This window comes from Pseudophryne corroboree, chromosome 2 (genome assembly GCF_028390025.1).
Source record: "Pseudophryne corroboree isolate aPseCor3 chromosome 2, aPseCor3.hap2, whole genome shotgun sequence".
In the NCBI taxonomy this organism is placed as follows: domain Eukaryota; kingdom Metazoa; phylum Chordata; class Amphibia; order Anura; family Myobatrachidae; genus Pseudophryne; species Pseudophryne corroboree.
The window spans coordinates 237,819,539-237,845,244 of NC_086445.1; the positions used below are offsets into that span (position 1 = coordinate 237,819,539).

General features: G+C 47.8%; 1 protein-coding gene across 1 annotated transcript in view; it reads left to right on the top strand.

Annotated features, from left to right (window-relative positions):
- The window catches only part of PTGES3 (prostaglandin E synthase 3), a 121,208-nt gene that overhangs the window by 71,124 nt on the left and 24,378 nt on the right, over positions 1–25,706 (top strand). The window contains exon 3 of the mRNA XM_063952541.1: positions 14,641–14,710. Coding sequence (XP_063808611.1) covers positions 14,641–14,710 — 70 coding nt within the window. The remainder of the gene's footprint in view (positions 1–14,640; positions 14,711–25,706) is intronic.

Here is a 25,706-nt window from a genome sequence, read left to right on the forward strand (position 1 = left end):
TCAGCCCCCTTTTGTGCCTCCAGTGGCACCCTGGGATCTCAACGTGGTGTTGAATTTCCTAAAATCACATTGGTTTGAGCCACTAAAGACCGTGGATTTAAAATATCTCACGTGGAAAGTGGTCATGTTATTGGCCTTGGCTTCGGCCAGGCGTGTATCAGAATTGGCGGCTTTGTCATTTAAAAGCCCTTATCTGATTTTCCATATGGATAGGGCAGAATTGAGGACTCGTCCCCAGTTTCTCCCTAAGGTGGTATCTGCTTTTCACTTGAACCAACCTATTGTAGTGCCTGCGGCTACTAGCGACTTGGAGGATTCCAAGTTACTGGATGTAGTCAGGGCCTTGAAAATTTATGTTTCCAGGACGGCTGGAGTCAGGAAAACTGACTCGCTATTTATCCTGTATGCACCCAACAAACTGGGTGCTCCTGCTTCTAAGCAGACTATTGCTCGCTGGATTTGTAGCACAATTCAGCTGGCGCATTCTGCGGCTGGACTGCCGCATCCTAAATCAGTTAAAGCCCATTCTACAAGGAAGGTGGGCTCATCTTGGGCGGCTGCCCGAGGGGTCTCGGCTTTACAACTTTGCCGAGCTGCTACTTGGTCAGGGGCAAACACGTTTGCAAAATTCTACAAATTTGATACCCTGGCTGAGGAGGACCTTGAGTATGCTCATTCGGTGCTGCAGAGTCATCCGCACTCTCCCGCCCGTTTGAGAGCTTTGGTATAATCCCCATGGTCCTTACGGAGTTCCCAGCATCCACTAGGACGTCAGAGAAAATAAGAATTTACTCACCGGTAATTCTATTTCTCGTAGTCCGTAGTGGATGCTGGGCACCCGTCCCAAGTGCGGATTGTCTGCAATACTTGTACATAGTTGTTGTTCACTAATGGGTTACTGTTATGAGCCATCTGTTGAGAGGCTCAGTTATGTTTCGTACTGTTAACTGGATATGGTATCACGAGTTATACGGTGTGATTGGTGTGGCTGGTATGAGTCTTACCCGGGATTCAAAATCCTTCCTTATTGTGTCAGCTCTTCCGGGCACAGTATCCTAACTGAGGCTTGGAGGAGGGTCATAGTGGGAGGAGCCAGTGCACACCAGGTAGTCTAAAAGCTTTCTTTTAGTTGTGCCCAGACTCCTGCGGAGCTGCTCTTCCCCATGGTCCTTACGGAGTTCCCAGCATCCACTACGGACTACGAGAAATAGAATTACCGGTGAGTAAATTCTTATTTTTCTCTAACGTCCTAGAGGATGCTGGGGACTCCGTAAGGACCATGGGGATAGACGGGCTCCGCAGGAGACATGGGCACTTTAAGAAAGACTTTAGGTATGGGTGTGCACTGGCTCCTCCCTCTATGCCCCTTCTCCAGACCTCAGTTTACTACTATGCCCAGAGGAGACTGGGTGCGTTACAGGGAGCTCTCCTGAGTTTCCTGTCAGAAAGTATATTTGTTAGGTTTTTTATTTTCAGGGAGCCTGCTTGCAACAGACTCCCTGCATCGAGGGACCGAGGGGAGAGAAGCAGACCTACTTCTGTGAGTTTCAAGGCTCTGCTTCTTAGGCTACTGGACACCATTAGCTCCAGAGGGAGTCGGAACACAGGTCTCACCCTGGAGTTTGTCCCGGAGCCGCGCCACCGTCCTCCTCACAGAGCCGGAAGATAGAAGCCTGGTGAGTATGAGAAGAAAGAAGACTTCAGAGGCGGCAGAAGACTTCAGATCTTCACTGAGGTAACGCACAGCAGTAAAGCTGTGCGCCATTGCTCCCACACAGCACACACAAACGGCAGTCACTGTAAGGGTGCAGGGCGCAGGGGGGGCGCTGGGTGTGTGCTGGCATACTCTCTCTCTGCCTCTCCAAAGGGCCTTGTGGGGGAACTGTCTTCAGATAAGAGGATTCTCTGAGTGTGTGGTGTGTCGGTACGCGTTTGTCGACATGCCTGAGGTAAAAGGCTTTCCTATGGAGGAGGAGGAGGAGCAAATGAATGTGGTGTCTCCGTGGACAACGCCGACACCTGACTGGATGGATATGTGGAATGTTTTAAGTGCTAATGTAAAGTTATTGCACAGAAGATTAGACAAAGCGGAAGCTAGGGAACAGCCAGGGAGTCAACCCATGTCTGTCCCTATGTCGCAGGAACCTTCGGGGTCTCAAAAGCGCCCACTATCCCAAATAGTAGACACGGATACCGACACGGATTCTGACTCCAGTGTCGACTACGATGATGCAAAGTTACAGCCAAAATTGGCTAAATGTATTCGATATATGATTATTGCAATAAAAGATGTTTTGCATATCACTGAGGAACCCCCTGTCCCTGACACGAGGGTGCACATGTATAAGGGAAAGAACCTGAGGTAACCTTTCCCCCCTCACATGAGTTGAACGAATTATGTGAAAAAGCTTGTGAATCTCCAGACAAAAAACTGCAGATTCCCAAAAGCTTCTTATGGCGTATCCTTTCCCGCCAACGGACAGGATACGGTGGGAATCCTCCCTCCCCTAGGGTGGACAAAGCATTGACACGCTTATCCAAAAAGGTAGCGCTGCCATCCCAAGATACGGTTACCCTCAGGGATCCTGCTGACCGCAAGCAGGAGGTTACCTTGAAGTCCATTTACACACATTCTGGTACCTTACTCAGACCGGCGATTGCGTCGGCCTGGGTTTGGAGCGCTGTAGCAGCATGGACAGATACCTTATCAGCGGAAATTGAGACCCTAGATAAGGATACCATTTTATTGACCCTAGGGTATATAAAAGATACTGTCTTATATATGAGAGATGCTCAGAGAGACCTTAGGTCTACTGGGTTCTAGAATCAACGCTATGTCGATTTCTGCTAGACGAGTCCTATGGACCCGGCAATGGACAGGTGATGCCGACTCAAAGAGGCATATGGAGGTTTTACCTTACAAGGGTGAGGAATTGTTTGGGGAAGGTCTCTCGGACCTGGTCTCCACAGCTACAGCTGGTAAATCAAATTTTTTGCCTTATATTCCCTCACAGCCTAAGAAAGCGCCACATTATCAAATGCAGTCCTTTCGATCACAAAGAAACAAGAAAGTACGAGGTGCGTCCTTTCTTGCCAGAGGTAAGGGCAGAGGAAAAAAGCTGCACAACACAGCTAGTTCCCAGGAACAGAAGTCCTCCCCGGCCTCTACAAAATCCTCCACATAAAGGAGTCCGCCCCAGTGGGGGCACGTCTTCGAGTTTTCAGCCACGTCTGGGTTCACTCACAGGTGAATCCCTGGGCAATAGAAATTGTTTCTCAGGGTTACAAGCTGGAATTCGAAGAGGTGCCTCCTCGCCGGTTTTTCAAATCGGCCCTACCAGCTTCTCCCCCGGGAAGTAAGATAGTGTTAAATGCGATTCACAAATTGTATCTTCAACAGGTGGTGGTCAAGGTTCCCCTGCTTCAACAAGGGAGGGGATATTACTCAACCCTGTTTGTAGTCCCGAAACCGGACGGTTCGGTCAGACCCATTTTAAATTTAAAATCCCTGAACCTATACTTGAAAAGGTTCAAGTTCAAGATGGAATCGCTAAGAGCGGTCATCGCCAGCCTGGAAGGGGGGGATTTTATGGTATCTCTGGACATAAAGGATGCATACCTTCATGTTCCCATTTATCCATCTCATCAGGCGTACCTGAGATTTGCGGTACAGGATTGTCATTGCCAATTTCAGACGTTAACGTTTGGGCTTTCCACGGCCCCGAGGATTTTCACCAAGGTAATGGCGGTAATGATGGTGCTCCTGCGCAAGCAAGGTGTCAGTTATCCCGTACTTGGACGGTCTCCTCATAAAAGCGAGATCAAGAGAGCAGTTGCTGAACAGCGTCTTCCTTTCACTGAAGGTGTTACAGCAACATGGCTGGATTCTCAATATCCCGAAGTCGCAGTTGGTTCCTACGACTCGTCTGACCTTCTTGGGCAGGATTCTGGATACAGACCAGAAAAGGGTTTATCTTCCAATAGAAAAAGCTCAGGAACTCATGACTCTGGTCAGGAACCTATTGAAGCCAAAACAGGTGTCAGTGCATCACTGCACTCGAGTCCTGGGAAAGATGGTGGCATCATACAAAACCATTCCCTTCGGCAGGTTCCATGCGAGGACTTTCCAATGGGACCTACTGGACAAGTGGTCCGGGTCACATCTACAAATTCATCAGTTAATCACCCTGTCCCCCAGAGCCAGGGTATCTCTCCTGTGGTGGCTGCAGAGTGCTCACCTTCTAGAAGGCCGCAGGTTCGGCATTCAGGACTGGATCCTGGTGACCACGGACGCGAGCCTCCGAGGTTGTGGAGTAGTCACACAGGGAAGAAACTTCCAAGGTCTTTGGTCAAGTCAAGAGACTTGTCTTCACATCAACATCCTGGAACTAAGGGCCATATACAACGCCCTACGGCAAGCGGAGACTTTACTTCGCGACCAACCAGTTCTGATCCAGTCAGACAACATCACTGCAGTGGCTCATGTAAACCGCCAAGGCGGCACAAGGAGCAGAGTGGCAATGGCGGAAGCCACCAGAATTCTTCGCTGGGCGGAAAATCATGTGAGCGCCCTGTCAGCAGTGTTCATTCCGGGAGTGCACAACTGGGAAGCAGACTTCCTCAGCAGACATGATCTGCATCCAGGAGAGTGGGGACTTCATCAGGAAGTCTTCGCACAGATTGCAAGTCAGTGGGGACTGCCCCAGATAGACATGATGGCGTCCCGCCTCAATAAAAAGCTACAGAGGTATTGTGCTAGATCAAAAGACCCTCAGGCGGTAGCTGTAGATGCCCTAGTGACACCGTGGGTGTTCCAGTCGGTCTATGTGTTTCCTCCTCTTCCTCTCATACCCAAGGTGTACAGAAGTTCCGTGGCCTCTTCCTTGACGACAGGACCTGTTGCAACAGGGGCCCTGTCTGTTCCAAGACTTACCGCGGCTGCGTTTGACGGCATGGCGGTTGAACGCAGGATCCTAGCGGAAAAAGGCATTCCGGATGAGGTCATTCCTACGCTGATACCACTTCAAACGGTGGAGTTAAAATATCTCACTTGGAAGGTGGTCATGTTGTTAGCCTTGGCTTTGTCTCATATAAGTCCCTATCTGGTTTTCCATATGGATAGAGCGGAATTGCGGACCCGTCCTCAATTCTTGCCTAAGGTGGTGTCATCTTTTCATATGAACCAACCTATTGTGCCTGTGGCTACGCGAGACTTGGAGGGCTTTGAAAATTTACGTGGCCAGAACGGCTAGAGTCAGAAAAACAGAAGCACTGTTTGTCCTATATGCAGCCAACAAGGTTGGCGCCCCTGCTTCGAAGCAGACTATTGCTCGCTGGATCTGTAACACGATTCAGCAGGCGCATTCTACGGCTGGATTGCCGTTACCAATATCGGTCAGGGCCCATTCCACTAGGAAGGTGGGCTCGTCTTGGGCGGCTGCCCGAGAGGTCTCGGCACTACAACTATGCTGAGCTGCTACTTGGTCGGGTTCAAACACCTTTGCAAAGTTCTGTAAGTTTGATACCCTGGCTGAGGAGGACCTCCTGTTTGCTCAATCGGTGCTGCAGAGTCATCCGCACTCTCCCGCCCGTTTGGGAGCTTTGGTATAATCCCCATGGTCCTTACGGAGTCCCCAGCATCCTCTAGGACGTAAGAGAAAATAAGATTTTAAACCTACCAGTAAATCTTTTTCTCGTAGTCCGTAGAGGATGCTGGGCGCCCGTCCCAAGTGCGTACTACATCTGCAAGACTTGTATATAGTTTTGCTTACATAAGGGTTATGTTATAGTTTTCATCGGTCTGGGACTGATGCTATGTTGTTTTCATACTGTTAACTGGTTAGTATATCACAAGTTATACAGTGTGATTGGTGTGGCTGGTATGTATCTTGCCCTTGGATTAACAAAAATCCTTTCCTCGTACTGTCCGTCTCCTCTGGGCACAGTTTCTCTAACTGAGGTCTGGAGGAGGGGCATAGAGGGAGGAGCCAGTGCACACCCATACCTAAAGTCTGTCTTAAAGTGCCCATGTCTCCTGCGGAGCCCGTCTAGCCCCATGGTCCTTACGGAGTCCCCAGCATCCTCTACGGACTACGAGAAAAAGATTTACCGGTAGGTTTAAAATCTTATTATTCTGTACCCTGAGGGGCTAGGTGCATATATTATGTATGTATGTATATATATATATATATATATATATATATATATATATATATGTGTGTGTGTGTGTCACACAGAATATACGATTAGATGTTTTTCCTCTGTTCTGTGTCCTGTATTTACGGTCACATTACATAGGGGGTTATTTGCAGGTATTGTTTGGCTATATTGTACCGTTAAACCCTACGGCTACGTTCTCTATAATGTCTGCCACACAGGGCGGGAAATCCGCGGACGCTTCTGCATCCTGGCACCACGGATTTACCTGAGGGAGAAGTTTTAGCTGCTGGTGCAGGCGCTGAGTGCCATACACCCAGTTTACCTGCAGTACCTGTGGCCAATCAGGACCCACCTTGGGCATCGTTCTCAAGTATGCTGACTACACTTGTGACACGTCTTACGCCCCCTGTGGGACCTCCTGTGCCATTGCAGCTACATATTGTACCTGTACCTGGGCGGATACTCGGTCTACCCAATTACAACAATTAAGTCAATCTTTGGTTAGACAAAAGTCTACCCCATGCCCCTCTGGGGCCAAGGGGTCATGTACACGGGCCATTTCTTCCTCACAATTCACTAATATTTCGGATGATTCTTCCGATGAGGATGGGAAATATACTGATTCGTCAGACACTGATACAGTTGCTTCTGATGAGGAATCCACAACCCAGGTTGTTGATCCTGACCTAGTGGAGGCTATCAAGCTAATTCTTCAAATAGATGATGACATTGAGCCTACTACTGCGTCTAAGAAACCTGATAAGTTCAAACATCAGAAGGTTGCTAAAGTAGTATTACCACATTCTGACCATTTAATTGACATGCGTCAGGAATCCAGGTCGTCTCCAGAAAATAAATTTTCCCTGTCAAAAAAGATGCTAGCTCGTTATCCTATCCCTGCGGAGTTGATTAACAAGTGGGTAACTCCACTGCCGGTGGACTCTCATGTCGCCCGTCTTGTGGTGTCATGTTCTCTGCCTGTCGCCACTGTCACCTCACTGAAGGAACCGACGGATAAGCGTGTGGAGGGATGCCTGAAGTCTATTTACTCCCTTACTGGCGCTGTACATAGACCCGTTATGCTAGCCTCCTGAGCTGCCTCAGGATTTTTCTGACACTGCCAGACAATATCTGTCTTATATTACCACAGCCTCCCACTATATTCAGGAGGTGGTCATTGATGCAGGTGTAATGGCGGCCAAGGCGTCTACTACGTCCTTCCTGGCTTGTCGAATTATGTGGTTGAGGTTCTGGATGGTGGACCTGGACTCCAAAAAGACTTTGGAGGTGCTCCCTTTTAAAGGAGATAATCTATTTGGGGAGGATCTGAACAACATTGTAACTGATTTGGCTACTGCAAAGACTGTGTGTCTCCCAAATACTAATCATTCTGTTCCGAAGGCTAAGAGTACCTCCTTTCATTGCTTTCGACCTCCGGGAAAAGCAAAGGTCAGGCGTATCCGCGACAGGCTCGTTCTTCCAAAACCACTAAATCTAAACAATCCTGGGCAACCCGTCAGCCTGCTTCCATACAGGAAAAGCCTGCTGCATGGAACCCCAGGGTGGAGGCCGACTCCTGCAGTTTGCCGAGACCTAGTTAGAGACCACTTTGGACGCCTTGGTGAGGGAAGTTATCTGTCACGGGTACGCAATCTCTTCAAGAGACGTCCCCCTCGCCAGTTTTGCACAACGGTTATCCCTGCGAATCCGTTAAAAGCGCAAGCTCTACACTTGGTTGTACAATCCCTCCTGGATACAGGAGTGGTAGTGCCGGTGCCTCTGTCTCAGAAAGGCAGGGAATACTATTCTACCCTATTTCTAGTTCCGAAGCCAAACTGGTCCTTTCGGCCTATGCGCAACCTCAAATCATTGAACAAATTTGTGTGTGTGTCCAAATTCCGTATGGAAACTCTGTGCTCTATTATACTGGCCATGGAACCCGAAGACTATATGGTATCCCTGGACATACAGGATGCTTACCTGCATATTCCCATTGCCATGTCGCATCAGCAGTATCTGCGGTTTGCTATTGTCAACTTACATTATCAATTCCAGGCCCTGCCATTTGGATTGACCACGGCCCCTCGGATAATCACCAAGGTAATGGCCGTAATGACGGCTCATCTCCGTCGTCAGGGAATCAGGATCCTGCCGTATCTGGATGACTTGCTGATCCTGGCAAACTCCCAAGAGGTTCTCCTCAGTGATCTGGATCTGACCGTCCAATTCCTACTAGCCCATGGGTGGCTCATCAACTGTTTCTGTCTCCAGAGAAAGTCCTGAAACTTCAGGACAGGATCAGATAGTTCCTCCCTCACCCAAGAGTGTCGATACACTCGGCGATGCAAGTACTAGGCCTCATGGTGTCTGCTTTCGACATGGTAGAGTATGCTTATTTTCATTCTCGCCCTCTGCAGAGGTTAATCCTTTCCAAGTGGCGCGGCCTGCCTCATCGGATCAGATCTCGATCGATCTCCTTGACTCTGGAGGTTCGTCTGTCACTAAGCTGGTGGCTACAGGGCCAACAATTGAGCAGGGGCCGTCCCTTCTGAATCTCCAACTGGGTCCTTCTGACAGCGGATGCCAGTCTGCGGGGTTGGGGCAACACACTCTCTCCAGGGTCTGTGGACCAGGGAGGAATCTCTCCTCCCAATAAACATTCTGGAATTGCAGGCAGTGTTCAATGCGTTGACACTGGCCCTGCCTCTAGTACAGAACAGGCCTGTTCAAGTACAATCAGACAACGCCACCCTGGTGGCGTACATAAATCATCAAGGCGGCACTTGAAGCCGCATGGTAATGCTGGAAGTATCAAAAATCCTCCGTTGGGCGGAACGCCATCTGCCAGCAATATCAGCAGTGTTAATCCCAGAAGTCCTCAACTGGGAAGCGGATTTCCTCAGTCGTCGGGACATTCACGCCGGAGAATGGAGTCTTCATCCGGAAGTCTTTCAACTCCTAGTGGACAAGTGGTGCCTACCAGATGTAGACCTGATGGCGTCTCGACACAATCACAAGGTACCGGTCTTTGGATCAAGGACAAGGGATCCTCAAGCAGCGTTCGTGGACACACTGGCAATTCCATGGAACTTTAGGCTGCCATACGTGTTCCCTCCAGTGTCACGCATACCCAGGGTTCTACGGAAATTCAAGCAAGAAAGAGAATACTACTATTAGTCACTCCAGCGTGGCCCAGACGGCATTGGTTCTCAGACCTGCAGGGTCTATCGATAGAGCGTCCTCTTCTACTTCCTCAACACCCAGACCTCCTTGTTCGGGCCCTTGTGTCTATGGCCAGACTGGCTTTGACGGCGTGGCTCTTGAAGCTTCACTCCTGAGGGCCAAGGGATTCTCAGAGGCGACTATTCCAACAATGTTGAAGGCCCGCAAGCCGGCTTTTGCACGGATTTATTACAGGGTCTGGAACTCTTACTTCACATGGTGTGCTGCTAAGAATTATGATGCCTATTCAGTACTTCTAGGCTTTTGGCTTTACTGCAACAAGGCCTAGATTTAGGCCTTCGTCTTGCCTCCCTCAAGGTTCATATATCTACCTTGTCGGTATGGTTTCAAAGGAAAATTACGTCTATTCCTGACGTTCATACTTTCACGCAGGGCGTGTTACGGATTCAGCCTCCCTATGTCCCTGCTGTGGCTCCATGGGATCTGTCTGTTGTTTTAAATGCCCTACAAGAGTCTCCATTTGAACCTCTTGAGTCTGTGGATCTTAAATGTCTTACATTTAAGGTTGTGTTCTTACTGGCTATTGCCTCTGCTAGGAGCCTTGTCCTGTCGTCCACCCTTTCTGATTTTTCACCGTGACCGGGCAGTTCTTCGAACTTGCCCTGGTTATCTACCTAAGGTGGTTATCTTTTCATCTTAACCAAGAGATTGTGGTTCCGACCTTTCTCTCTTCTGGTTTGTCCTCCAAAGAGCGGTCTTTGGATGTGGTACGGGCTCTCCGTATTTACGTAGAGAGAACTGCCTCCCTCAGGAGGTCAGATACCCTTTTTGTACTTTTTGATTTTCACAAACCTGGCTGGCCTGCGAATAAGTAAACCTTGGTCAGATGGATTAGAATGGTGATTGCACAAGCCTATGCGCAGGCTGGTCTTCCAGCTCCTGTTGCTGTCAATGCCCATTCTACTCAGTTTGTTGGACCTTCTTGGGTGGCCCGCCGAGGTGCGTCCGCTGAACAATTGTGCAACGCGGCTGCGTGGTCCTCAGTGAATCATCAGGTTCCATGCTTTTGATACTTCTGCCTCCCAGGATGCTTCCTTTGGACGCCGGGTTCTTGTGCCCGCTACAGTGATTCCCCTCCCATGAGGAACTGCTTTAGGACATCCCCGATGTTATTCCCTGTGGAATACCAGTGTACCCCACTTCAGAAAAGGAGATTTATGGTAGACTTACCATAGTTAAATCTCTTTCTGTGAAGTACACTGGATTCCACAGGGCGCCCACCCTGACGCACTTAGCTTCTTTGGGTTTGTATGGCATTAGCCACTAGTCCCTTCTCCTATCGTGAGAATGTGGTTCTATGTGACTAACATCTACCGTCTTTTATCTGCTACTGCATTGGACTGGTTAACGAAACTGAGCTCCAGTGCCTGGAGGCGGGGTTATAGAGGAGGCGGTGCAGTGCATCCTGGTAACAGTCAAAGCTAGCCTGTGGGTGCCTCGGATCAAGATCCAACTCTACACCCCGATGTTGTTCCCTGTGGAATCCAGTGTACCTTGCAGAAAGAGATTTTACTATGGTAAGTTTACCATAAATCTACTTTTAAGTCACCAACCCTTTTTAACTAGATAATCTGTCTTCTAGTAAGAAGCCACTCCTACTGGTACTGGTTTACTTTGGTTTGTGTAAAATGATTCTGAGCACCCTATTAGTAGTTACTGTGTGTATTTTAGGGGTGTTACTCTGTTGTAAATGGACTATTCCAGGTTGCTTAGCCATGTGTGTCCTTGCACATTGATTTGCTGTTGCTAAGGGTAAAGGGGTTACCCCATAACTGCATATCCTTGAAGGAGAGGGGATTGGGCTAAGAAAGTTATCATGGGGAAAGTGAAGCTTAAAACTATGGGACAGATGTATTATGACTGGAGAAGTGATAAGTGGAAGGCTGTAACGCACCAGTCAATCATTATAGTTTTGAAAAATGACATTAATTTGTATGTTTGGCATGCAGGAATAATGCTGGTTCCTTTTGCATGTAAAAAAACTAATTTTGGCCAGCATTTTGTTTACACTGAACTTAAGAGTTAATCTAGGACAGCCCCTTCCCAAGTATAAATCTCTGCACATATGAAGCTTACTATAAAACCATGATTGGTATAACAACATTAAAGGTTGCCTATGCTGAATGCTTTTTTTTTTTTTTTAATAAAATATTTGCTTACCTACCTTTCCTCTGTTCCATGCATACTATGGTTCTTTTTATTAATTGGAAGCATTGTTTACTTCAGTGATAAATTACTGCTATTTCTGTGCCTATTCTTCTTTAGGGTACATTGGGTATATGTAAGAATAGTCGATATGGGGAGAGAAGTGGCATCAGTGCACGGAGACTGCTTCTCCCCCGTGTATGACAGTGCATGCAGAATGAGCACCCCTGTCTTATTCAGCGCTGCTATCTAAAAGATTGCCCCCACATATTGGTGTGCTATGTATGAATGGTCCGTTGAACTGACTGTTCCAACACCTGCAGCTATCAATTTTGTCATCTGCAGGTGTCGTTGCCCGTACTCCACAGCCAGGGGCAGCGCATGAGATCTCGTGCATGCCCAGTGAGCCAGCTGAGAGAGAGTTGCAGTGCGCTGATGCACTGTGTGGGATCTGGCAGCGATTGCTGGAGGGGGAAGTTTTCACTTCCCCGTATCGGCATCACTGATGTTAATACATCTTGGCACTGCTGCTCCCTGCTAGGCGAAGCAGGAAGCGTTATACCTGCACGATAAGTGGGGGTATAATACATTCCCCTAATTGTTTCATCCCTCCAGGTTCATGTTGCTCTTAACGTGATAATTCATGGAAACAGACATTCATATTGATATGTTATGGCTGGGACATTATGCACATGTCATGTAGTTTTAGAATCTGTCCACCTGTCATTTGTATGTGTAATAAATTGTTCTCCATTCCAATTATGGATCATCAGAGGATGGCGAGCTGTAATTACAGGTCTCATTCATGTAGAGAGTATGAGTCCACAGAAAAACATTATTCTTTAACGCATAACATCTGTTGCGACACCAAAAATGGTTGGGTGCCAGTAGTGTAAAGGAGCAAGTATTTATTTCTCTGCTTGTCTCTGCCCTAATGCATGTTCTGTGTTTTTAGCCCTAAACGATTATCCTCACTATTTCCTGAAATGTGAATTTCTAAGTGTAGCAGAGGAGGAAGCAACTAAATAATGCTTACTAAGAGGAATAGCATTGACTAGAATACTAGTGTTCAAGTCTCTGGTAAGGGGTAGGTTAAAAATGACTCCAGCTTTCACTTTGCATATACATTTTGACTGGAGTTAATTTAAATATAATACAAGAAATACATATTTTGGTAGGGAGATAAAAGAATAAATTAGTTCAGCAATAGTGAAACTGCCAGTGCCGTGCCACCATTAGTTTCCTATTAATGTGCCTAGATGGTCTATAATGCCCCTTTATAGGAGAGAGGAACGTACTGCTGCAGTTAGTCTTCAGGATGGCCACAACCACTTGCATTTAAAATAAAACGGAGTACGTTTTTTTGAGTGGCATTTAACCCAACATGGCTACATCAAAGTGAAGTGAATACAGATAAATTCTATGAACTCTGGACATCCATTATAAAGCAAGTCCTAAAAATCTAATGTGAGAGGAATTGCTGCTGTTCATGTTCAATGCAGACTAACCTACATCTGCTTAATAGCAGCACATTGAAGTAATACCAGCAGTTTAACATCTTCCCTGTCCTATAGCAGTGTGAATGTGCTTACCCGCCACTCCATTAAAAATGGAAGGTTTATTTATTTCTGCCCATTTGTAGAATTTGTGTCTACTGCTGACATTCATGATGAGAATTGGCAACATTACACTGTTGGAGATGAATATGATACTTTTGTAACCGACTCTCTTTCAGACTAGTTACTTCAATTTATTAAATAAAGCCTGGAGAGACATTGACCTGTTAAGCTATATTTATTATTATATTACACATTGCATTATGTTGGTTACATTTACAGGTATTGCGTTACAGCTTTTACCAATACTAGTCTGGGTTATTTATCTTAATTATTTTATTTAGAGTATGTTTTCATATCATTTCTGTTTTTGTAATATTTCACATTCATTATTTATAATATGTTTCAGTAATTGGAGTTTTTATTTTAATGCATACCCTTAAATGGAATTTCTTTGAAGTCTGGGAACATTCTTCTGTTTCCCGCTCTTCCCTCTTTTGCATTACATTTCAGTATCCCAGGGTGCACCTCCTGACTATTCTACAGGCTTCCTAAAGTCTGGACACTTAGGCTATAATGCATATTTTCAAGAAATGAATGACTTTTTCAACATTTTATTTAATTGGAATTTTAACAAATAACCTCTTCCATATGATTTCTATCATTTGTGCTGCAAAGGTTGATGCGCTCTGCAAGATTCACGTGAACTCGATGCAATAACTCTGTTTCTAGACTTTAGGGACACCCTGTATATCCATCATTGTGGTTACATAACAGGAATTTAAAGGTCTAATATCTCTGCATGTTTACACCTTTTGTGCTGTTCATGTCCTATAGACAAATGATCAATCCAACCTACCCCTCTTTGCTATACAGGACATTGATAATAAATACCAGGAACAATGTGGAAACTGGCTGTTGTAACTTAATATTGAATCTAGTTGTGAAAAACAGACCCCATGCCTGTTGAATGTGTAATTGTAAATAGTTTTTTTAATTTTGTTATTTTCCTTACAAGAACAGGCAGGTAAAATTTAGCGGAGTTAATTTTCACTGCAGTGACAACAATTTAACTATTAAATGTCACCTTCATTAACATACTTCAAAAATTGCAGTTATAGGGCTGTATCCTATTAGGTGCAGTGATTTACCGCACGTAACAACTGGCTTTTAAGCCATCGGGCTATCCAATTCCATCGCATTTTTACCGTGCGTTAAATCACCTGTTATTGGCCGATAACATATGGGATCGGTGAAAACATCACAGATCCATGTGTTTCCATCCATTAACAGGTCTCCTGGGGCTAGTTATCGACCATTATGCTGGCACGCAAAGCATAATCCCCGATATCTGCAGATTTACGGGGCTAATAGGATAGCCCCAGGGGGATCATTTAGCTTTGGTAACTCACCACAGCTAATAGGATACCATCCTTAGGTACCTTTTTAGTGAGAGTAACTTATTTGCTTGTTTCCTGTTTTAGTTTTTTGTTGGCACAAGATTGGTATACTAATTTTGTTTTATCTTTTTCCGCAGTTGTCTGGGAGGACCCGATAGTCTTAAACACTTAAATGAAGTTGACCTGTATAAGTCTATTGAGCCCAATGTAAGTACACTTCCTTTTTAGTGTCTTCTAGTGTTTTTTTTATTGATTTATTCTAAATTAAACGCATTGCATGGTATTTCATTCTGAGGCTCCCAGATCATTGTACAAGAATTGGAGGGTTCTTTCTCCAACCTTCTGACTAAACCAGTTTCTTTTTTTATCTACTAGGGGTCACTGGAGTACTCTTGGGATATGGACGGTGCGATAGCAGGGATAGGCACATTTAAATGTGTAACCCTCCTCCTCCATACACCCATATAGACCCCAGTGTTTTTTTATGTGCCTCAGGGATAGCATCCTGGACTGAAGTTCCAGATATTTTAGTTTTTCATTTTTCACCACAGCCCTTCCCAGTTTATTAAGAAGCTTGGGTCCGGTTCTGTGTGTGCTGCTGCTGCTGGCAGAAGAGGCTTGTCGGTCCTCAATCAGAGGAGCCCTGCCATAGACCTAAATCGGCTTCAGCTGATTCAGCCTAGTAAGGCTGCAGGAGCTGGACGATGCTTGAATGTAGAAGCCCAGTCAGAGCCTCCACCTTACTTTCCAAGCAAGGTAAGGAGTGGCGCTCACACTGCCGCCGCTCCGTTTTATATTGTGCACGTTTCCTGGTGAGCGGGGCGGTCAGCTCATGCTGCCACTCCACCAGGTGCTTTTCCTGTTGTAACACCGCTGGGAGCCCTGCCCAGCCGCTGTCAGCCACGCTGCCGCTGCTGGGCGCCTTCTGCCGCTTTCCTCCGCTGGCCGCCCGCCGCTCCCAGTGTACAACTAAGCGGCTCGCTCTCATACTCCGGCCGCGGACAGCTCACAGTTCGCGCTGCCGCTGGCCCCCCTCACAAGCGCAGCGTCATAGTGGCTGAGAGGTAAGACGGCCGCGGACAGCTTCATGGCTGCAGCGGCTCGCCTCTCCCCGCTATAGGCGCATCACTGCTCTCGGCCGCGGACAGCTCTCACTGTTGCCGCGGCCCGTCAGCTCCACTCCCGGCATCGCAGAGAGGGTGGAGATGGCAGGTTCCAATAGCCGAGGGGCTTGCAGCCGCAGCTTATATGGGACAAGTGGCGGCGAGGTATGATCCCTAGTACACGGGATCTAATGTTGATATGTGGGTATAAACAACACTGCTTATAAGGGAGTGCTTGTATTTCTCTGACGTCCTAAGTGGATGCTGGGACTCCGTAAGGGACCATGGGGATTAGCGGCTCCGCGGGAGACTGGGCACAACTAAAGAAAGCTTTAGGACTACCTGGTGTGCACTGGCTCCTCCCACTAAGACCCTCCTCCAGACCTCAGTTAGATTAATGTGCCCGGCTGAGCTGGATGCACACTAGGGGCTCTCCTGAGCACCTAGAAAGAAAGTATATTTAGGTTTTTTATTTTCAGTGAGATCTGCTGGCAACAGACTCACTGCAGCGAGGGACTAAGGGGAGAAGAAGCGAACCTACCTAACAGGTGGTAGTTTGGGCTTCTTAGGCTACTGGACACCATTAGCTCCAGAGGGATCGACCGCAGGACCCGACCTTGGTGTTCGTTCCCGGAGCCGCGCCGCCGTCCCCCTTACAGAGCCAGAAGCACGAAGAAGGTCTGGAAAATCGGCGGCAGAAGACTTCGGTCTTCACCAAGGTAGCGCACAGCACTGCAGCTGTGCGCCATTGCTCCTCATGTACACCTCACACTTCGGTCACTGATGGGTGCAGGGCGCTGGGGGGGGGGGGCGCCCTGAGGGCAATAAATAACACCTTGGCTGGCAAAATATACATCATATATAGACCCAGAGGCTATATAGATGTAAAATTACCCCTGCCAGTATCACAGAAAAAGCGGGAGAAAGTCTGCCGAAAAGGGGGCGGGGCTTCTCCCTCAGCACACTGGCGCCATTTTCTCTTCACAGTGCAGCTGGAAGACAGCTCCCCAGGCTCTCCCCTGTAGTTTTCAGGCTCAAAGGGTTAAAATGAGAGGGGGGGCACTAAATTTAGGCGCAATATATGTATACAAGCAGCTATTTGGGGAAAAATCACTCAGTTATAGTGTTAATCCCTGCATTATATAGCGCTCTGGTGTGTGCTGGCATACTCTCTCTCGGTCTCCCCAAAGGACTTTGTGGGGTCCTGTCCTCAGTCAGAGCATTCCCTGTGTGTGTGCGGTGTGTCGGTACGGCTGTGTCGATATGTTGGATGAGGAAGGTTACGTGGAGGCGGAGCAGAGGCCGATAAATGGGATGTCGCCCCCTGTGGGGCCGACACCAGAGTGGATGGATAGCTGGAAGGTATTAACCGACAGTGTCAACTCCTTACATAAAAGGCTGGATGACGTAACAGCTGTGGGACAGCCGGCTTCTCAGTCCGCGTCTGCCCAGGCGTCTCAAAGGCCATCAGGGGCTCAAAACAACGCCCGTTACCTCAGATGGCAGACACAGATGTCGACACGGAGTCTGACTGCAGTGTCGACGCGGTTGAGACATATACACAATCCACTAGGAACATCCGTTACATGATCTCGGCAATGAAAAATGTGTTACGCATTTTCTGACATAAACCCAAGTACCACATAAAAGGGGTTTTATTTTTGGGGAGAAAAAACAGCCACTGTTTTGTTCCCCCATCAGATGAATGAATGAAGTGTGTAAAGAAGCGTGGTTTCCCCCGATAAGAAAAAGTTACTGATGGCGTACCCTTTCCCGCCAGAGGATAGGTCACGTTGGGAGATATCCCTTAGGGTGGATAAGGCGCTCACACGTTTGTCAAAAGGTGGCACTGCCGTCTTAGGATACGGCCACCTTGAAGGAACCTGCTGATAAAAAGCAGGAGGCGATCCTGAAGTCTGTATTTACACACTCAGGTTATATACTGAAACCTGCAATTGCCTCAGCATAAATAGTGCTGCTGCAGCGTGGTCTGACACCCTGTCAGATAATATTAATACGCTAAGACAGGGATAATAATATTTGCTAACATTGAGCATATTTAAGACGTTGTCTTATATATAAAGGATGCACAGAGGGATATTTGCCGGCTGGCATCCAGGATTAATGCAATGTCCATTCTGCCAGGAGGGTAGTAGAAACCCGGCAGTGGACAGGTGATGCTGCATTTAAAAGGCACATGGAGATTCTGCCTTATAAGGGTGAGGAATTGTTTGGGGATGGTCTCTGGGACCTCGTATCCACAGCAACAGCTGGGAAGAAAATTTTTTACCTCAGGTTTCCTCACAAAAGCCTAAAGAAAGCACCGTATTTTCAGGTACAGTCCTTTCGGCTTCAGAAAAGCAAGCGGGTCAAAGGCGCTTCCTTTCTGCACAGAGACAAGGGAAGAAGGAAAAAGCTGCACCAGTCAGCCAGTTCCAGGATCAAATATCTTCCCTCGCTTCCTCGGAGTCCACCGCATGACGCTGGGGCTCCACAGGTGGAGACAGGTGCGGTGGGGGCGCGTCTCGGGAACTGCAGGGATCAGTGGGCTTGCCCACAGGTGGATCCCTAGGTTCTGCAAGTAGTATCACAGGGATACAGGCTGGAGTTCGAGACGACTCCCCCTCGCCGTTGCCTCACATCAGCCTTGCCTGCTGCCCTCGGAGAAAGGTAGTACTGGCGGCAATTCACAAGCTGTACTTCCAGCAGGGTGAAATCAAGGTACCCCTCTTTCAACAAGGCCGGGGTTACTATTCCAAAATGTTGTGGTACCGAAACCAGACGGTTCGGTGAGACCCATTCTAAAATTGAAATCCTTGAACACTTATATACGAAGGTTCAAGTTCAAAATGGAATCGCTCAGGGCGATTATTGCAAGCCTGGAAAATTTCAGGGTATCACTGGCCATCAAGGATACTTACCTGCATGTCCCTATTTACCCTCGTCACCAGGTGTACCTCAAAATTGTGGTACAGGATTGTCATTACCAATTCCAGACGTTGCCGTTGGTCTGTCCCCGGCACCGAGGGTATTTACCAAGGTAATGGCCGAAGTACTTATCCCGTACTTGGACGATCTCCTTATAAAGGCGAGGTCCAGGGAGCAGTTGTTCGTCGGAGTAGCACTATCTCGGGAAGTGCTACAACAGCACGGCTGGATTCTGAATATTCCAAAGTCACAGGTGGTTCCTACGACGCGTCTACTGTTCCTGGGTATGGTTCTGGACACAGAACAGGATAAAAAGGGTTTCTCCCGGAGGCGAAGTCCAAGGAGTTGGCGTCTCTAGACGGAGACCTCCTAATACAAATACAGGTATCGGTGCATCTATGCACGCGAGCCTTGGGAAAGATGGTAGCTTCTTACGAAGAATTTCCATTCGCCAAGTCCCATGCAAGGATCTTCCAGTGGGATCTGTTGGACAAGTGGTCCGGGTCGCATTCTCAGATGCATCGGCGGATAACCCTGTCTCCAAGGGCCAGGGTGTCGCTGTGGTGGTGACTGCACATCTTCTAGGGGGCCGCAGATTCGGCATACAGGACTGGGTCCTGGTGACCATGGATGCCAGCCTTCAAGGCTGGGGGGCAGTCACACAGGGAAGAAACTTCCATGGCCTATGGAAAAGTCAGGAGACTTCCCTACACATAAATGTTCTGGAACTAAGGGCCATTTACAATGCCCTAAGTCAGGCTAGACCCCTGCTTCAACACCGGCCGGTGCTGATCCAGTCAGACAATATCACGGCGGTCGCTCATGTAAACCGACAGGGCGGCACAAGAAGCAGGATGGCGATGGCAGAAGCCACAAGGATTATCCGATGGGCGGAAAATCATGTGTTAGCACTGTCAGCAGTGTTCATTCCCGGAGTGGACAACTGAGAACTTTCTCAGCAGACACGACCTCCACCCGAGAGAGTGGGGACTTCATCCAGAAGTCTTCCAAATGATTGTACACCGTGGGGAAAGGCCACAGGTGGACAGGATGGCGTCCCGCCTCAACAAAAAGCTACAAAGATATTGCGCCAGGTCAAGGGACCCTCAGGCGATAGCTGTAGACGCTCTGGTAACACCGTGGGTGTACCAGTCGGTGTATGTGTTCCCTTCTCTGCCTCTCATACCCAGGGTAATGAGAATAATATGAAGGAGAGGAGTAAGAACTATACTCATTGTTCCGGGTGGCCAAGAAGAGCTTGGTACCCAGAACTCCAAGAAATGATCTCGGAGGACCCATGGCCTCTGCCGCTCAGACAGGACCTGCTGCAGCAGGGGGCCTGTCTGTTCCAAGACGTACCGCGGCTGCGTTTGACGGCATGGCGGTTGAACGCCGGATCCTGAAGGAAAAGGGCATTCCGGAGGAAGTTATCCCTACGCTATTTAAAGCTAGGAAAGAAGTGAACGCAAACCATTATCACCGCATATGGCGGAAATATGTTGCGTGCTGTGAGGCCAGTAAGGCCCCAAAGGAGGAATTTCAGCTAGGTCGTTTTCTGCACTTCCTACAAGTCAGAGGTGACTATGGGCCTAAAATTGGGTTCCATTAAGGTCTCGGCTTTACAAATTTGCCGAGCTGTTACTTGGTCGGGTTAAAACACTCTTGCAAGAGTCTACAAGTTTGATACCCTGGCTGAGGAGGACCTAGAGTTTGCTCATTCGGTGCTGCAGAGTCATCCGCACTCTCCCGCCCGTTTGGGAGCTTTGGTATAATTCCCATGGTCCTTACGGAGTCCCAGCATCCACTTAGGACGTCAGAGAAAATAAGATTTTACTCACCGGTAAATCTATTTCTCGTAGTCCGTAGTGGATGCTGGGCGCCCATCCCAAGTGCGGATTGTCTGCAATACTTGTATATAGTTATTGCCTAACTAAAGGGTTATTGTTGAGCCATATGTTGAGAGGCTCCGTTATATTTCATACTGTTAACTGGGTATAATATCACGAGTTATACGGTGTGATTGGTGTGGCTGGTATGAGTCTTACCCGGGATTCAAAATCCTTCCTTATTGTGTCAGCTCTTCCGGGCACAGTATCCTAACTGAGGTCTGGAGGAGGGGCATAGAGGGAGGAGCCAGTGCACACCAGATAGTACCAAATCTTTCCCAGTCTCCTGCGGAGCCCGTCTATTCCCCATGGTCCTTACGGAGTCCCCAGCATCCACTACGGACTACGAGAAATAGAATTACCGGTGAGTAAATTCTTATTTTTTGGATAAGTACTTATATTATCTAATATATACAAGTATATAAATTTGCATGGTACTTTTACTTCACACAGATAGTGTGTGTGTATGTATGTATGTATGTATATATGTATATGTATGTATATATATATATATATATATATATATATATATATATATATATATATATATATATATATATATATTTATTATGGATGCACATGGCTGGGGCCATTTTGGCACAACTTCCTGGTTCTTCCAGGAATTTGGTGTCGCCTACAACACTCGGCCACTGGAGGATACAGGGGTGTTATTAGAATTTCTGTAAAGCACATCTTTAATAGATTTAGTGTGTGTCAGATGCAGTGCACTTCTGGTTTATACACACTTTAGTTAAACGTGGGAAATAAGCAGCTTGTCGACCATGTCTGTGCGAGTGTTACCTAATAGACTTCCACTTGCACAGTGTGAATACGAGTCCACATATGGGCATCTACCCTGATGCTCCTTGGGCAATTATGGCACGGGTGATGACTGAATTAAAATTGGTAGTAAGGCGGCTAGATCTGACTCTAGATTAACTCCGTCTGAGCTGCCAGAGTGAGCTCATGGATGTCAAGGACTTGGCAAGGTTTACCAAAGTCCCAGGTATTGCTCAATTTCTAACAGGAGACATTATTGGTCGCATGTTACCAGTTTCAGCTGTGTTGCAATTTGACGATTCAATGCCAGACCTTATATATCGGGGGGAACAAGACCAGGAGTCAGATAGTGAAGTTATTGATAGCCCAGCCATTGATAATCTCATCAGGGCAGTACGCAAGGTTCTAAATTTTACTGAGACTAAAGAACCTATTTCAAATTATAAAGTTTTATTTGCTAAAACACAGCGAGCACGTGTGTTTTCTTTATTCAGATTCTCTTATTAAGCCATTTTCTATGGCAGAGTATATGACAACTAAATGGGAGAATACACCAAAAGTGGATTCCTCTATGTCAAAACTTTCCAATAAGTTAACCACCTGCAACTACGTCAAAGCGTAAGATAGAAGCTATGCTAAAGTCAATGTATACAGCAGTAGGGGGTTGCGTATACCTCCTTTGGTTTGGGTTAACAACGCTATAGTTGCATTGGCAACTTAGTTGGGCCTACCGGATATTTCCTTAGACCAGTTTCTACTTCTTGCTGATCACATCTGTATTTAGGTACGGCTTCTATGAATGTCAGCCAGGTTAGTTCTCTGCTTTCAGCTTCAATCATTGCCTACATTCTTCACAGACAGAGTCAAAACCAGGAATAGAAATGTTGCCTTGCACGGGCAATATGTTGTTGTTTAGTCCTAAATTGGGAAAATTAATTTCTCTGACGTCCTAGTGGATGCTGGGTACTCCGTAAGGACCATGGGGAATAGACTGGCTTCGCAGGAGACTGGGCACTCTAAAGAAAAGATTAGGTACTATATCTGGTGTGCACTGGCTCCTCCCTCTATGCCCCTCCTCCAGACCTCAGTTAGAATCTGTGCCCGGCCAGAGCTGGATGCACTCTAGGGGCTCTCCTGAGCTTCCTAGAAAGAAAAGTATTTGTTAGGTTTTTTTATTTTCAGTGAGATCTGCTGGCAACAGACTCACTGCTACGTGGGACTTAGGGGAGAGAAGCAAACCTTCCTGCTTGCAGCTAGCTTGTGCTTCTAGGCTACTGGACACCATTAGCTCCAGAGGGATCGAACACAGGGCCCGACCTCGATCGTCCGTTCCCGGAGCCGTGCCGCCGTCCCCCTTGCAGAGCCAGAAGACGGAAGAAACCGGAGGAAATTGACTTCGGTCTTCATTAAGGTAGCGCACAGCACTGCAGCTGTGCGCCATTGCTCCCTATGCACACCACACACTCCGGTCACTGATGGGTGCAGGGCGCTGGGGGGGGGCGCCCTGGGCAGCAATTAGAGTACCTTACATGGCAAATTGGCACATAATACAGCTTTTAAGCTGTATATGTGCATAATGCCCCGCCATTATTCAGATAAAAAAGCGGGAGAAGTCAGCCGAGAAGGGGGCGGGGCTATCTTCCTCAGCACACCGGCGCCATTTTCTCTTCACAGCTCCGCTGGAAGACCGCTCCCCAGGCTCTCCCCTGCAGTTTCAAGACATCAAGGGTAAAAAAGAGAGGGGGGGCACTAAATTTAGGCGCAAAACTATATATAAAAGCAGCTATAGGGAAAATCGCTTTTGTTAGTGTAAATCCCTTTTTATATAGCGCTGTGGTGTGTGCTGGCATACTCTCTCTCTGTCTCCCCAAAGGACTTTGTGGGGTCCTGTCCTCAGTCAGAGCATTCCCTGTGTGTGTGCGGTGTGTCGGTACGGCTGTGTCGACATGTTTGATGAGGACACTTACGTGGAGGCGGAGCAGGTGCCGATAAGTGTGATGTCGCCCCATGCGGGGCCGACACCTGAGTGGATGGATATGTGGAAGGTATTAACCGACAGTGTCAACTCCTTACATAAAAGGTTCGATGACGCAGCTTTGGGACAGCCGGCATCTCAGCCCACGCCTGCCCAGGCATCTCAGAGGCCGTCAGGGGCTCAAAAACGCCCGCTACCTCAGATGGCAGACACAGATGTCGACACGGAGTCTGACTCCAGTGTCGACGAGGATGAGACAAATATACAATCCACTAGGGCCATCCGATGCATGATTACGGCAATGAAAAATGTGTTGCACATTTCTGACATTAACCCGGTTACCACAAAAAAGGGTATTATGTTTGGGGAGAAAAAGCAGCCAGTGACTTTTCCCCCATCTGATGAGTTAAATGAATTGTGTGAAGAAGCGTGGGGTTCCCCAGATAAGAAACTAGTAATTTCTAAGCGGTTACTAATGGCGTACCCTTTCCCGCCAACGGATAGGTTACGCTGGGAGACATCCCCTAAGGTGGACAAGGCGCTCACACGCTTATCAAAAAAGGTGGCACTGCCTTCTCAGGATACGGCCGCCTTAAAGGAGCCTGCAGATAGAAAGCAGGAGGCTATCCTGAAGTCTGTGTATACACACTCAGGTACTATACTGAGACCTGCTATTGCTTCAGCCTGGATGTGTAGTGCTGCGGCAGCGTGGTCTGATTCCCTGTCTGATAACATTGATTCCCTTGACAGGGACACTATATTGCTAACCATAGAGCATATTAAAGACGTAGTCTTATATATGAGAGATGCACAGAGGGACATTTGCCGGCTGGCATCTAGAATTAATGCAATGTCCATTTCTCTGACGTCCTAGTGGATGCTGGGAATTCCGTAAGGACCATGGGGAATAGCGGCTCCGCAGGAGACTGGGCACAACTAAGAAAGATTTAGGACTACCTGGTGTGCACTGGCTCCTCCCTCTATGCCCCTCCTCCAGACCTCAGTTAGAATTTTGTGCCCGGCCGAGCTGGATGCACACTAGGGGCTCTCCTGAGCTTCTAGAAAAGAAAGTATAAATTAGGTTTTTTATTTTCAGTGAGATCTGCTGGCAACAGACTCACTGCTACGAGGGACTGAGGGGAGAAGAAGCGAACCTACCTGCTTGCAGCTAGCTTGGGCTTCTTAGGCTACTGGACACCATTAGCTCCAGAGGGATCGAACACAGGCCCAGCCTCGGTCGTCCGGTCCCGGAGCCGCGCCGCCGTCCCCCTTGCAGAGCCAGAAGCAAGAAGACGTTCTTGGAAATCGGTGGCAGAAGACCTCGGTCTTCATTAAGGTAGCGCACAGCACTGCAGCTGTGCGCCATTGCTCCCCATGCACACCACACACTCCGGTCACTGATGGGTGCAGGGCGCTGGGGGGGGGGGGCGCCCTGGGCTGCAATTAGAGTACCTTACTTGGCAAATTACCACGTAATATAGTCAAGACTATATATGTGTAAAATCCCCTGCCATAACTTCCATAAAAAAGCGGGAGAAGTCCGCCGAAAAAGGGGCGGAGCTATCTCCCTCAGCACACTGGCGCCATTTTCACTCACAGCTCCGCTGGAAGGACGCTCCTCAGGCTCTCCCCTGCAGTTTCCAGACTCCATAGGGTAAAAAAGAGAGGGGGGGCACTAAATTTAGGCGCAATCTGTGTAATATTGGCAGCTATAGGGGAAAAAAAATCACTGTGTGTAGTGTGAATCCCTGCATTATATAGCGCTCTGGTGTGTGCTGGCATACTCTCTCTCTGTCTCACCAAAGGACTTTGTGGTGTCCTGTCAGAGCATTCCCTGTGTGTGTGCGGTGTGTCGGTACTGCTGTGTCGACATGTTTGATGGGGAGGCTTATGTGGAGGCGGAGCAGGTGCCGATAAATGTGATGTCACCCTCTGCGGGGTCGACACCTGAATGGATGGACATGTGGAAGGAATTACGTGACAGTGTCAACTCCTTACATAAAAGGTTTGACGACATAACAGATGTGGGACAGTCGACTTCTCAGCTCGTGCCTGCCCAGGAGTCTCAAAAGCCATCAGGGGCTGTAAAACGCCCGCTACCTCAGATGGCAGACACAGATGTCGACATGGATACTGACTCCAGTGTCGACGATGATGAGACTAGTGTACATTCCAATAGAGCCACCCGTTACATGATTACGGCAATGAAAAATGTGTTGCACATTTCTGATATTACCCCAGGTACCACAAAAAAGGGTATTATGTTTGGGGAGAAAAAACTACCAGTGGTTTTTCCCCCTTCGGATGAATTAAATGAAGTATGTGAAGAAGCGTGGGCTTCCCCCGATAAGAAACTGGTAATTTCTAAAAAGTTACTAATGGCGTACCCTTTCCCGCCGGAGGATAGGTCACGTTGGGAGACATCCCCTAGGGTGGATAAAGCACTCACACGCCTGTCAAAGAAGGTGGCACTACCGTCTCCGGACACGGCCGCCCTAAAGGAACCTGCTGATAGGAAGCAGGAGGCTATC